Genomic DNA, 14,661 nt, shown 5'->3' with positions numbered 1-14,661 from the left:
AAGGGATGAAGTGGGATGGTAATACAAGGTCAATGCTGTCAGTCTGACTGTGGACATCTCTGGCACCTCTGGGAGCTGTTTATCAGTAGAGCACTTCCTCTGTTCACTTAATCAGACTTGATGAAATGACAGACCTTTGTTCCACGCTGCCTGGAGACATTATCCTTGAAATAAAATATGTGTTACTAATCATGACTTAAGAGTACATCTCACAGGATATCGTATTACAGACCTTTACAGCTCATTGGCTCTGATTAAATTTCTTAAGCATGGTACAGTGCATAGAAGTCAGACCTGTTCTGGAAAAAGGTATTAAGAAATCTGTCAGCTTGCAACTGACTGCCAACTGCAAACAGAAACCAACTGAAACTGTCAGAGGTTGCAACGCCCGACTAATCATTGGAAACTGCAAATAATTTGACACTGAAAAATATTTTTATTTTTTTACCATGTAAAGAATTCACATACTGTGCTTTAATCACGCTTCAGAAGATGGAAGCTTGTCACTTCACTGAGCTTATAATACAGGCGATAAATTCTTTGGCGACACTGAAACATTGTGGTATTAAGGATCTTCTCCCACTTCACTGTCCATCACACAGAAGAATGCTGTTTGAGTGTCACTTGACCCCTCCGCCCCCACGGTGACCTCTCTGGCACCCTGGGCAGCATTCACTCTTTCACATATTTCCATTACTAAACAAGAATGTCCCCCTCTCCTCCTCTGTCTCAACTTAATTTCCCCTGTACCGCCGTCCAATTCTCCCATCACCCTGTTCATCACGCTGCTTCTCTCGTCCCTTTTTTCTACCTCTATTCAAAACTTGAGAAGGGGAGGAATAAAGAGACTCTCCACCAGTAAAAAACACAGGGATGAGTGGCTATTCACAGTGTGATTGTTGGGAAAATGGCCCTGCTGTGTTTGTGAAATGCAGAGTTGGAGAGAATGTGTGGATTTTTTTTTTTGGACAGATGCATATGAGAGGTGCTGTAAGGGCACACTTCAGACTTATATACACACAGAAGAGCTAAACAGTCTCTTCTTTCAAAAAGCAACGTGAGAGGCATCATACCAGAAAGCGTGAGACTGAATTCACATCAGCGGGACTGTTATGCAAACACTCGGCTTGTTAAACATTTGGACCAGATGCAATGCAGATGCCTTTTTTTTTATTATTTGTCTTTCTTCAAGTTCAGTAGTCTTTCAAACCTACTTACTACCAACCATCCATGAACATTTCTCACAATCCATCCATACATCCACATCATTTTCTCACAACATAATGTTTCTTCCTTAGGCTAAAATATGATGTATAGGGTGTTGATATTATTGAAACTGTACGTGCTCTCTGTGTCACTCAAATGTGAGGCTCCTGACAGAATAAGCCCTTAATGCACCAGATTTGACTGGTTAATCCAGTGAAAAACCACCCTTTTTGTTTCTCAGGTGGAAAGGTCGCACAGTGAGGCCTGTCTTCCTTCAACCTACAGTATTCCTCCCGTCTTAGCCTCCAACCTAAACATGCTCTAGCCCTCATCATTGGCCTCTTTCACCCCTCCTCAGCCGTCTACCCACCCGCATGCATAAGCTACAAAGCTGGAGGTGTCAGGACTACCTGTCTCAACGGCACCCCCCCCCCTTGCCTGACCTGCGGATAGCCCTCAGGGACATTAATTATAGAGTAGTCTGACTTGCTGAGAGGAAAGAGACAGACAGAGAGACAGAGAGAGAGAGAGGGAGACAGAGAGCGAATGATAGAGAGAGAGAGAGAGAGAGAGAGTAGAAAAAAGACAAATACTGAGATGTTGTTACAGAAGCTGTCACCTCCTAATCATGTCATCCTGCTGTACAGAGGTGATGTTGAGGTTTTACTCGATCAGGTTTCCCATTCATCACCAGAGCTGGTGATGCTGAAGGATGCTGAGGGTCAGTGGGGAGTGGTAACTCTCCATTTCCCACAGGTTTCAAATTTTAAACTAGTTGTGCCCGAACCTGACCGTTTTTCACAAGTCATTAGGATTCTAGTCAAAAGATTATAATTCTGTTATTTTCTGGATATTCTGTGCTGATCTGAGCTCAGACTATCTGTGTCATCTAAAGTTTTGAAATATCTACTAGCTAGTGCTTTTACCTGCCAGTGTTAGCTTTTGATGCAAAGGCAAAGACAAAACCAGTATTCATTTAAAAGAAATACACAAAATAGCCACATTTCTCAGTGTTCAGGGCTGTGCTTATGGGTAACCCCCCCCACAAAAAAAAAAACCAAAAAAAAAAACAAGGATGTACTATAAAATGACATTCCTGCTTGTGTTTTTTCAAAAAGAGAGTGTGTAGACAACAACGTCTGCTCCACAAGCATGGATAGACACTGAACTGCCACCATGTGATCAGAGCAAATCTGTCCAAACAAATGGAAGCTTCTCTTGCACATTACGGTGTTAGATTAGACGACGCTCGGCCATTTGATTCCCTACTGTCTCGACAGCTCCCGTTCCTAATGGACCGAGTGGGATTTCACAAATCGTGAAACAGGGGGAGGTCAACATGTTTGAAGGTTACCCCTGTCGAGGGAATCAAAATAAATAACGTTCAGGTGTACTATTCTCTGTCAGGTGAGTGTCTTAATGATGCCAAGTTAACACATACTAAATAACAGTGTCTCCCTACGCACTGACAGCCTCAGAAATAATTGACCAGCGTGCTCCAAACTGAGACACAGTAGGCAGAGAATTCAATCCTGCAGATGACAGAACCCATTGAGCATGTCACTAGATTTTGCATTATACACAAAGCAATGTCAGGTCAGGGATGTGGCCTCCTGCTAGTAATTTGCGAATGCATCTCTGAGGGTAAATTACCTGGCTCTCCATAATATGGTCTAGTTAACTAATTTCCTGACAGCACAACTGTCTCATAAGAGAAGTCTCAGATTTACTCCCTGTCAAAAACATGATGGACTGTTTTTTCTCTTCCCTCCTTTTCCTTTCTCCAAATGCTTGGCAGTCTCTCAACCAAGAGGCTCATATTCAATATCCTCTCTCGGTTGTACCGAGGACATCTCTGATTCCAGACAAAGACGTTACGGCTGAAAATGAACAAAAAAGAAACATAACCTTATTATGTTTGAAGGCTACCAGCAGTGTGTCATTTCATCCACAAGTTCCCATGCAAAAACATTACTCTGTGTGTGTGTGTGTGTGTGTGTGTGTGGTGGTGGTGGTGGGGGTCTAAAGTGATGCATCGTCCTAAATCTCTTTGTAAGGAAACAAGGAAATCCATTATCCCGCTGACCTCTGCACATTGACAAGTACACACACACAGTATATAGTGGCCTGTCATTTTGTTGTTATACATGTGTAAATCATTCACTTTCTGTCAGAATACAGGCTTTGACAACAAAACCTCACCTCACCAACAAGGTCACAGGGAAACTGAATCTCACCGCAGACAAAGCATAGTTTTACCTGAGCACGGCCTGCCACTGATAGCGACACAGATGACAATAGCTCAGTGATGGTGTGAAGACTGCCTTTAAGCTATACTGTGCAGGGGGAACAATACAGTCCAGCAGTGTAAACCCCCACCAGCAGCATGGAGCTCAACAGTGTCTGTTTTAAAGTACACAATGCAGCACCAAGGTCTGCCTACCCTTTCTTTTCTCTCTGTGTGTTCCCATTCAGCTGAACGGTGTGGCCTATCATCGTCTCGACAATGACAGTAGGTGGAAACGCTAGCTTTCATTACACAAAGTATAAATAGTGTAATCTATCAGCCCTGCCAATCAGGATGATTGATTATGGGCTGTCACTGAGGAGAGTGACACATTAGAAAAGTTTGGTTAACAATGCCTGTAGCTGGTGCGGGGCTGCTGCCACCCAGCCCAGTGATTAATGTGTTGTCAGCCTGTAATCCCACACCCACGCTTAATGAGGCAAGAATTTATCATCTCTGCAGAGTGGCAGATGTCAGAGGGAAAGGAATCCAAGTGGCTGGAAACAATATACGTTTTCTAGCCTGTGCCTGACATGTCTGACAAGCTCTAAAAACCACAAAGAAGGTCTGTGTAAGCACAAACTTCAGTGGAGGGACTTTCAGCTCTGGCTCAATCCTCTGCATGCTCATGAAAGTCGCCGCTGAAAGAAGACTCCATCACCATTGACTCAGAGGAACAGACATAACTGGTGTAATGGATTAAAGCTCAAATGATCCAGCAAACTGACAGAGTGAAAGGTCCTATGCCACCGGGTTTGTGCACATTTAAGGAGAATGACATTAACAGTTGCACTGTGGTTCCTATGGTAAAAAAGTAAACAAAATCAGGATCCACCTCATCTGGTGCGGATTTTAAGCTCTAATGTTCATTAACTTTTTTTTTGTATCAACATCTGCACGTCATAAACAAAAACATCTTTACTTGAATTATCTGATAAAAATCTGAATGCGAATTAAAGCCAAGCTGCCTCGAGAGGGTGCACATGACAAGCAAGTTCAAAGTAAACTGGAAATGCGAGTGCTGAAATAGTGATTAATGTGTACTGTCAACATCAACTAAAAGAGACGGGAGAAATAACTGATCTGTTTGAGAGATTTAAAGTTTGGCACATTTTTTGTGGAAACACCCAGTGGGGAAGGGGGTGATAATGAAAGATGGATATTTTTTTTTATTTTTTTTTTCCAGAGCACAGAAAACACTAAGCCAGCTGCCTCTCATTACACTAGCAGCATCTCCCTGTCACCAAAGAGACCAACAGGGAGGATTAACTCTGATTGGGCTGATAGGCCAATGCACTGGGACGCTGCACTATGTAATAGCTAAAAGCATCACTCGATAAGAAGTGTAATTGAAGAGGTGCTGCAGCACACTGTTGTCGCTACAGTACACGTGCAGGAATTGCGGAGTTCTGGAGAAACAGCTTGGCATGCAATGAAAGAGGGTCCAGTTTTATAAAGGAACAGAATTAGTGAGAGATGTAGTGGCTGCATGTGCAGAATTTGCTTCACATATGTCTAAAAGAGCTCAGTGATACTGGAGGGTGGAGGTGTATCTTTTTCCTCAACAGGAATGTTGAAAATAACAGAATTACTATAAAAACTTGGCCCTTCCTAAAGGCATATAAAGTTGGAACAGTGTGTGTAATAAGCAAAGGCTTTGTAGCTTGCCAGTACTGGGCATTCAATATTATTACACTAATAAAACCTTAACAAAGACATACATTTTACATTAAAACATAAAAAAAAACCCCAAAAAAACCAAAAAACAAAAAAACAGAAAAGTTATGTGAACGATCTCATGATTTGTCAAAGTTTATGAAAACTTCATATCAGAATGGAAGAGGGAGACGTCTCATTATTGTTGGGCAGCCTTGGCCTGTTTTCTGACAGGACTCAAACTCCACCGCTAAACATAAGAGACGTCGAGACAACAAATGCCTCACCACAGAGGCGTTCCTTCTCTGTACTGGAAGCCAGCAGAAGGAGAGGAAAATCAGTTAATGCAAACATGGCCACTTCAGTGTCTCATAAAGCCCTGACAAAAACACATGTTTGTTTTTACGCTCTGTGTTTAGCCAAAAGTGAATAATACATCTATCATTTTTGCTTGTGAGAGTGACGTGACACTAGGGTCACGCACTCCATGTCTCCAGGCTTTGAAAGAGGCAATAAATCAATCTTGGCACTATTACTTACAATTAATTGTGCTTTAAAGTTTTACAGTGTGTTTATGATATGCAGGGCCTGAATGATTTATGTGGATGGTGTGAGTCACTCCCTCTAATTGCTGTTGTTTCCCCAGCTTATAACCCCTGCATGACCTCTCAGCTTGATGCTGCCAGAGTGCTTAGAACTGGGCCTGTTATGCTGACCCAAACATCGGACAGGCTTCTGGGTTAGCAGGCAAAAACCACTCACAGAAAACATACACACATGGAGGTATGCAGATACACACAGACAAACACACATACCTGAGAGAATGAACATGTGGCTCCCAGGAAATATCTGACACAGGCACGCAGTGCATTTCGTCTATCACACAAACTAAACACGTCCAAACAATTATAAACAGCTGTTTTAACATTCAGGACATGTTGTCATAAAAAGATGGAGAACAGCAGTGTCACATTTAACAGATAACAAGACATTATGTAAGATGGGTGAAAGAACATAATTTGAAAGCAAGCAGATTGCAATATGTCAGCGGGTTTATTTGTCTGAACATAGAGGAGAGAGACACTCAGTACGGTTACACTGAGCCAACAGCTCCTACTCAATCCACAGTGCTGTCCTTATTCAACCTACTGTACATGCTGAATTAGGAATGCATCACAAACGAAAGGTGACAAATCAGGGTTCTCTGTGTGCAATAGTTGGTGTAAATACACAACTGAGCAGAAAGAAAAGAGCGGTAATATACGTGCTTCCACAGCAATCTGCTGGGTTACATTTTCCTCCCCTGTCGAGAACCATATTCTTTGAGTTTCCTCTGAGGACACATTTTTTTTCAGTAAAATGATTCAGCAAACCCACTGAAGGCACATTCACAAAGCGCTATATTGCATGCTGTTAGTTATGTTTGAGAGCTTCAGGGAACTCATAACTCTCAAGAACAGAGATGAACGTGGCAACATACTTTACTGGGTACATCTGAGACTTGAAAAAGATGCAAAACAAATAGCAAATTCCTCCTCTGTCACCAGCGTTGGAAAAAAAAAAAAAACAGAAAAAAAAAGCCACAATCATGCATCACATAATGCACAATCGTGGGTCTAAAACCATGCAGTCTATCTTAGATTTGGACCGCTCCCTTCAGTGCAAACTTAAACTGAACCACTGTCTGCTGCAGAGTAAAACAGGTTAGTGTCTGGGAAAGAAAAAACAGAACTGAAAAGATCCACTTGAGGACTTTCCTGGCTCTGTCACTGTCAATTCCCTTGAAGAACCGTTACCCTGTGTGTTGAGCCTCATGGGACCCAGGAGCTGGCTCAAGCCACCCTGCAATGCCGTCTGCTTTACATTATACGCAGAAGGATGTGGGGAGGAAAAAAAACTTGTGTTCATGCTAGAAAATCAAGTCAAATACTTCATCCAGGCAAAATCTAAGTGACATCCGAGGAACATTTATACCCGCTGACGTAGCTACCAAGCTGTGCTTAGTGAGTGGGACCATGGAGTTACTTCATTCACTGTGAAACACTCTTAAACATGTGGCAAGAAGTAAATGTTATTCTACCAGTTAAATTTGCTACGCACTTTTTTTTTAGTGGTGCTCGGGATCTGAAAACAGAATGTGCTGTCACAGTGTTTTGATAGACATGGCCAGTTTAACCCAAGGGTTCGACAGCATAATGTGGGCTCCATGGTGGAGTAGAGGGAGGTGGAGGAACCGGGCCAAAAAGCACCACATGTATTTTCCGAAAGCAGCTCAAAACAGTCCAAATGGCTCTACGTGGTTTAACGCCATTTCATTCCATGACCTCTAAGTCCTCAAAGAGAATTATCACATTATAGCATTCCAACACGCCCAATTTCCCAAAATACTGCTCAAGGCTTTTCCACTCTGACTCTGCTCAGTGTTGTGGTTTCAGGAAAACACTTCAATCGTCCCAGCTGTGTTTCTTTTTTTTTTTTTTTGTGTGTGTGTGTGTGTGTGTGTGTGTTTACTTCAGGTATTTATATGTTCCCCCCTTTTCTCTCTGTATCTCTATTCTTTGTCATTTTGCATTTGTTTCTGTCCAACTACTTGTCCTTTCCACTCAGAAATGCAATATAGCAAAAACCCAAAAGAGAAAATTATCCCCCCCTATGAGGTTAAAGCAAACACCAAAACATACAGACAAGCCAGGGACAACTCATCATCACCCACTTATGGTGTCAAGACCACTAGTGCATGAAGACAGACAATAACAATTAAAGAATCGACAAACTTATCCTGCGTGCACGAACACGGGTATCTTATTTGAGTGCAATTCTTTGTTTGCTTCTTTGTCATAATGTTTGCCTTTGACTGTGACCTGAAAATATACATGCTTCTAAAGGCTAAAACTTTCGGTTAATGTTGCACTTGCAAAACTCATCACAGGCTTTTGTGGGTGTGTCGGTGTGTGTGTGTGTGTGTTTTCCTGCAAACAACTGGTCATTCACTGTCTGGTTTTGATTTAAGCAACACGGAAAACATTGGGAATGTATGAAAAGTTATGGTGTTCAGATTGTGCTAAAGACCATAACTGCTTTATCAGAACCATGTGGCGTCGCTCAGTGCCATGCCATAATGGCATGATTGAAAAGGAGTTAAAACTGTGGTCACAATCCACTTGGATATGACCCAACAGAGGTCTTGAAAGTTCAGCGCTGTCTTGTTCATAGCGGGTCCATTAACTATTCCAATGCGTTCATCATGCAATGGGAATGATCTGATACAGAAGGGGCTCTTTCTTCAGATTTATGCTGTCATGAGTGGGAATGTATCACTGTAACCCTGCTGCAGTTGCTGCTGTTTCTATGGTTTCAATTTATCTACTGTAAACAGCAGGAAAGAGATTTGACATATAAGGAGGATAGGAAAAATAACTGTATAGAGAGAAGAAAACTTTAACAGATACACCCAAAGTCAAATAATTTCAGAAATAAAGCTCTTGGATCATGTCTGTGGTCCTACATTTCTTTCCCTTTAATACTTGCACTAATTGAGACTAAAATGGTGGCACAAGCGACAGCGAGACAGCTAATTACCATCCTTTGTAATGAAGTAAATGGCAGACATTGTACCACGGGCTACTGTTATGAGCAACACCCTGCTGTACCAGACATAAAAGCAAACACAAATAACTAATTATGCCATCATCTCTCCTCGCTTTCGTGTTCTGTTGCAGACATTTCATTAATTGGTGGCCCACACTATTGGTCAGCTTACAACCACTCTGATGATGTGGACAATTAGAGCCGGGAGCTACTCATGGCTCATCAAGTCTGTGGTAGTTGACACATCACATCTCATCTAACTCAAAACAAATGTTATGGAAATACTGCTGTGACATCCCAGTGCCCAGACATGGGATGTGTCCGGGCAAAAATTCTCTTCATTGTTTCAACTCAGTGAAACAGTGCTAATAAGGAACTGAGGATAGGACGGCAGAAGTGCGTTCGGCGCATAAAATACTGTGTGCAGCGGGGGGTAGATGCCTTTTCATCAAAGCTGTAACCTTTTACTTTGCATTGGGAATAAATAATTATATACAGCAAGGTTCAAAGACACAAAGACACAAAAACACACACATCATGTCAGCCAGAATCAGTGATTATCTCTCCTTTCATCTAAGGTTGTGGTGACAAAGGCAAACATTTCTTCTTCACTGACAAGCTATGTAAACAATATCTTATAAAGTGACTTTACCCTGCCAGAAAGGATTGCAGAGGTCCTTAGTTTCTTTTTATATAAAGTGGATGAACAGTGTTTTCATTCTACTTTCCTCCATCTACCAAACATGCCAGACTGAGGTTAAATTATTTCAGTGTTTTGCTTTCTCGCTTGCCACTTGCATGAAGAATCAAGAACAAAGCATAGAATGAACTGACACTAAAAGAGTACACTATCTTGGCTGATTGTCTGAAACAATAAATATTTTGTTTTTCACGTGCACTTTTAAACCCGACATTGACGCACATGCTTCTGATTTGTCATTGGATGCCTTTGCTCCTGCTACTCCGGATCCATTTTTACCTCCCAGGCTCACTGTCAGAGCCCCAGAGACTTTGAAACGACAAAGCTTAGCTGATCTAAACAGTAAATATTTTATGACCTTACAATTACATGAAATCAAATCTAGGCAAAAGCTGTTCATTTATATTGCATTATCAAAGGGGAAGAAGAAGAGGAGGAAAAAAAAAAAGGAAAAGGAATGAGGTGGGTATATCTATGAACCTCCCAAACTCTAATTAGTCTGCATGGGCCCAAAACAAGAGAGGGAGGAATAAGTGCATGGGCTCGGGATAATTAAGCGATTGTGAGCTGCATGTACGTGAGCTGTCACTCCAATCGCCAGCCATGTCACACTTGGCAACACAACCGCGACCGGACAGCCGCCCGTCGTCTTTGATCTGGGGCTCATGCACACGGAATCGGGTCAGGCCGTGGTCACACACATTTACACACATGCACTCACACTCAATACACACATGCGCACTGGAAGCAATAGCGAAGAGAGATTCTTTTCAGAGGGCCACAGTGCTAGGACCTCTGAAAAGGGAGAAACACAGTGAAGCATGCACAGGAAGAAAGAGAGGATAAAGGAGAAGAATAGAACAGGGAAAAAAAGGGATGAATGTGACAAATCCACTCAAGACTTCAGAGGGACTACTATTTAACAGTGAAAAAGAAAAAAAAAATAGAGCTTAGCTTACAGCTTCTGACTTGGGTTTGACCACTTTCATGAATGCTCCTCTTGCCTTTGCCTCCATCACTTCTTTTCTGGTTACCTTCCTGGTGTCGAGAAACTTCAGCTGGGGCAGCTTATGCAGAACAAAGTACCTGTGAGGAAACAACAATTCAGCTTAAATTGTACTTTACTGCAACGTTAAAAGGCCTCTTTGTATGCCTCTTCTCAACAAAGAGACAAACACAGAATCTGAGGAAGCGTGTAAACAGTGATGCGCTAATCAAACTGACACACATTCTAATATGTAAATGCAAGCATCAACATAACTTGAAAAGAGGCCATGTTTGCTGAGATTTCATGGTGATACGGATTTAATGGTGATATTTTCTTGTATGTAATAACCTTCAAAGCTGATAAGAATAAGTACGACATATAAATAGCACGAAAGGAGATACAACCCGTCTGCCAGAGCTGTCATTCTGGCAGCATCACAGATATTTCTCTAAGCTTTCAGACACACTCTGTCTTTCATTGGGGGGGAGAGAAACGTCAAAAGATAATGGTTGGAATACATAGATGACAACGGATCCTTTCACTGGCAGGCAGGGATAGAGGAACCAGTATGTCAGGGCTGAGCCGGTAGCCAAAAAGGACATGCATGCAGCACCTAAGTGGAGGGTGAGAAAGGACGGAGAGGATATGGGCACAGACAAGACCTGTGCGCAAAGAGCCGTGACAAATTGATGATGGCGATGGCGATGAGGGGAGATGGTGAAGCAGGTGTCAAGTTTTCAACACCTGAGGATTATAAGGAGTGGATGCAAGGATCACGTTGAGACTGACATAGGACTGAAAATATTTCAAAAATTAAGGAAGAAAAACATCAGCAGATAATGTGAAACAAAACATAAAATAGGATCAGCGCTTAACAGCAAGAAGAAAACAAATAATTAAAAGGCTAAATATATCACATGATACTAAATGAATTCTTATTGGAACATTATTATAGGGTAAAATGACCTCCTCCTAACCCCTAATAAGTGCTCTGGCACTCAAATCTACGAGGCCCTAATCCCATCCTCTGTCTCCCTCCCTGTAAAAGGACTTTGTTCAGGGCATTTCCATGATGAAATGTGAAGATGCCCTTGGGAGACATGTGGAGAGGTCATTCTCCATAGGTAACCTACCATCACAGGGTCAGAGCACATGACAAGGCTCTGTCAGCCAGTAGGGATATTAATGATTCAACCCCACCAAAGAGGGAGGATGAGAGAGCACAGGGGGGTAAGGGGGAGAGATGACTGAAAAAAAAGACTTTATTTAGAAAAAAAAAATGACAACAATATATCTTTGCTGCCTTTGAAAGCGGTTGTTGACTAACTACCTACCTAACTTACTGACTAACTAACTAAAGTAGTAAGATTTTAATTCATAGGGTTTTGGTGTTTTCCCTAATACTTCTTGTTTACGTATTTATTTTATTTTTTGGAAAAAAGTTAATACAAAGACAATACACATACGAAGTAATCATTTAAAATTTTACAAAACAAACAGACTGTCACAGAGTAGTTCACAGAGTTTTGAAGTGATTGTTGGTGTTCAAAACAATTTCTGTGGTTGTTCCTTAAACCGTAATTCCTAGAAAACAGAAATACATGCAAATATTCAGTAACTTTATTCTCCATATTTATTCAGTTGTACTGTGTTTTACCTGCTTTTGACAACTACACAAGAAGACAAATCTTAGTTTTTTTCACCTGACCTGCTCTGCACTTACTTAGATACGTGATGCGAAACAATTATTATACAGCTGTTGAAGATAACAACAAGAGATAAAAATAAAAATGAATATTAATAGACATTATGGGTGATTATTATGCAGCTGCATTTATGTAATTAAAATCGGGTTGAGTGAACACAAAGTACAGCTGATGGTTGAGGCACCTCAGGCAAAAGCTGTTTGATCTGCCACAAAAAGGAGATCTGACAAACGATAACTTTCCTCAAGATAAGAGGTTAAAATGTCACATAAAAATATGTTAATCTTTATACATCACAGAGGACGAGAAATCAGACAGAGGTTGAGTTACATCTATTGTTCACAATATTTCCAGACTTATCAACAGGCTTTCTGAGGAGCAAGCGTCCTTTGGGGAAAATGCTGCACAATCAGTAACTGTTGTGAACATAGAACATTACACCTCTTGTGTTATTGTAGTACTGCAAATGGCCACTAAGTGTATTCATGTTTGGCTAAGGACAGGACAACATTTAACCTCCCTACAGACTACACAACATGGTGTGAATGAATCCTATGTTTCTATGTCATTGCACTAATTGGGGAACCAATGCAACGCGCCAGGGTATTTCACTTGAGAGACCAAGAGCTCCTGAGGCATTGGGCTGGGTATTTATTGCCCAAGGCCAGTGCTGTCACGACCTGCATACAGCCTAACCTTGTCAGACATGAAATCTGCATCGCGCTCAAATTGATGTTTTACTATGTGACAGATTATGAATATTACATTACAGGACCCTAGACGTTGTCAGTCAAAACAGAACAGCTTTCCTCCCCAGTAAGATAGCATGCGAGGAGAGGGGGAAAGGGTGAGAAGGGGAGGGAAAAGTAAGAGAGGGGTTGGGGGGGCAAAAAGAGAGAAGATTATTCAAGAAAGGCATGGGTGGTAAATGATTAATAGGCAACACAGAGTCAGAAACAAGCACTTAGGGCTAAAACAGACAAAAGAGAGTATGCTTTTCGCCTTTTATCGCATTTCATGTAAAGGACCCTGACAAATGGTGGTCATATTGCATGGCTTGAGGCCTAGCTTGATGTTTAATGCATCATCTGCTCTGGTAAGGCAGGGTAGTAAACACTCATTTGTGGCGGTGACTAGTCACACATGAAATCCATTTTGCAAACCGGAGTGTAGGGGGGCCGGTTGACAAAGCTTTTAGAGTGATGTGGTTCAATCCACAGTCTGCTTGCGAGATGTTGGGAGGTTGGATGTTAAAAAAAAGGAACATCTCCAAGTCCATTAGTTACAAAAAGCCATCACTCTGAATAGATCAGTATCAAATTTGTCTGACTTATATAAACACACACAGAACATTATATGTCTATCAGATAATTATCTGTCTATCTATTGTCTGTCATTACAGTTCATGTAGTAACAAACCTGTATCTCTGGTAGTCGTCTTCGTCCTTATCCGGGCTGACCAGCTGGTTGGGGCAGGCCTCATTTCCCAGCAGGCTTAGGTACTCCAGTGACGGGGTCACATCAGCCAAGTGTTCCAACAGGCCCTCGATATCAGTCAGGTGTCAAAGGGCGGATGTCAAGGACCTTGTGCTGTTAATTACATTAGCATTTACTACCCGCACCGCCCCTCCCGATTCTGTCTGCACTAAAACGCGTCACTGTCAAATTTACCGAGGTGCTCAAAGGGGCCAGTCACTGGCTTTGTGAGACTGGGCAGACAGAGGGGCAATTTAAGGTGCAGGCTTTGGCATATGGTAGTGACACAATTTGGCTGCTGCTCTCTCTCTCCCTTTCTCTCAATCTCTTTCATTTCCTAGGTGGCCGGGTGCAGAACAGTGACAAAATGATGGATGCCCTGTGGTTCAAACAGTTCGTGCTTCCCAGAGCCGTGCTGTGGAAAAGTTTTGCTAAACGTGGAAAAAACAAACAGCCCCTAAAGCAGCCACATTCATCACTAATACATTCACTTGGAAAATTGAGCCCCAAAGTGTCAAAATACAACTGCACTAATGCAGTGCTCAAGCTTTAAAATGGCACTGTGCCACGACAGGATGTACATAATTGGCCTATTAGCATGTGCCGACCACTTCACTACCAAACTCAGCACACAGTCCCAGACGCACACTTCAAGGAGCCCCAGTTTTAATGTTGACTCTGGAAGTGTGTGTTTGTGTGTGTGTGTGTGCGTGTGTGTGTGTGTGTGTGTGAGAGAGAGATAGAGAGAGAGAGAGTGAGCATCGTCACCCAGTAGGATCTGCATAACCAGAGGAAAACAGGACACATTTGTAAACCTGTTCTGAGGCTTAGAGGGGAAGTTCACACATTTCTGACTGATCATAAACAGTCTCGCAACGTGCCTGTGTCTTGAATTTAGGGCGGCTATGCAGAGCTAAGGATTTAATGTGTTTACTTTGGGTGGTAGAGCACACGGGGCCGTTATAATCAATGAGCCAAAATGTGAGCATGTTCCAGTGACAAATTAAATAAGTGACTCATTTTATTTCAGAAAGGTAAAGCAGAGTAATAAAGC

At 42.0% G+C, this 14,661-nt stretch overlaps 1 protein-coding gene across 20 annotated transcripts in view; it reads right to left on the bottom strand.

Moving 5' to 3' along the window:
* Positions 1 to 14,661, bottom strand: part of lrmda (leucine rich melanocyte differentiation associated) — a 210,859-nt gene that overhangs the window by 70,969 nt on the left and 125,229 nt on the right. For 15 of the 20 annotated variants that reach the window (XR_006844464.1, XR_006844467.1, XR_006844465.1 and 12 more), the window contains exons 4-5: positions 13,551 to 13,690; positions 10,397 to 10,523 (exon numbers count right to left, since the gene is read on the bottom strand). Coding sequence is in view for 8 of the 20 variants with exons in the window: in XM_046401229.1 (XP_046257185.1) it covers positions 10,397 to 10,523; positions 13,551 to 13,690 (267 nt within the window). In the remaining 12 variants the exon portion in view is untranslated. The remainder of the gene's footprint in view (positions 1 to 10,396; positions 10,524 to 13,550; positions 13,691 to 14,661) is intronic. The other 5 variants (XR_006844474.1, XM_046401233.1, XM_046401234.1 and 2 more) reach the window with 1 other exon arrangement.

This window comes from Scatophagus argus, chromosome 10 (genome assembly GCF_020382885.2).
Source record: "Scatophagus argus isolate fScaArg1 chromosome 10, fScaArg1.pri, whole genome shotgun sequence".
NCBI lineage: Eukaryota > Metazoa > Chordata > Actinopteri > Scatophagidae > Scatophagus > Scatophagus argus.
This window is presented reverse-complemented; position numbering and strand designations above follow the sequence as displayed.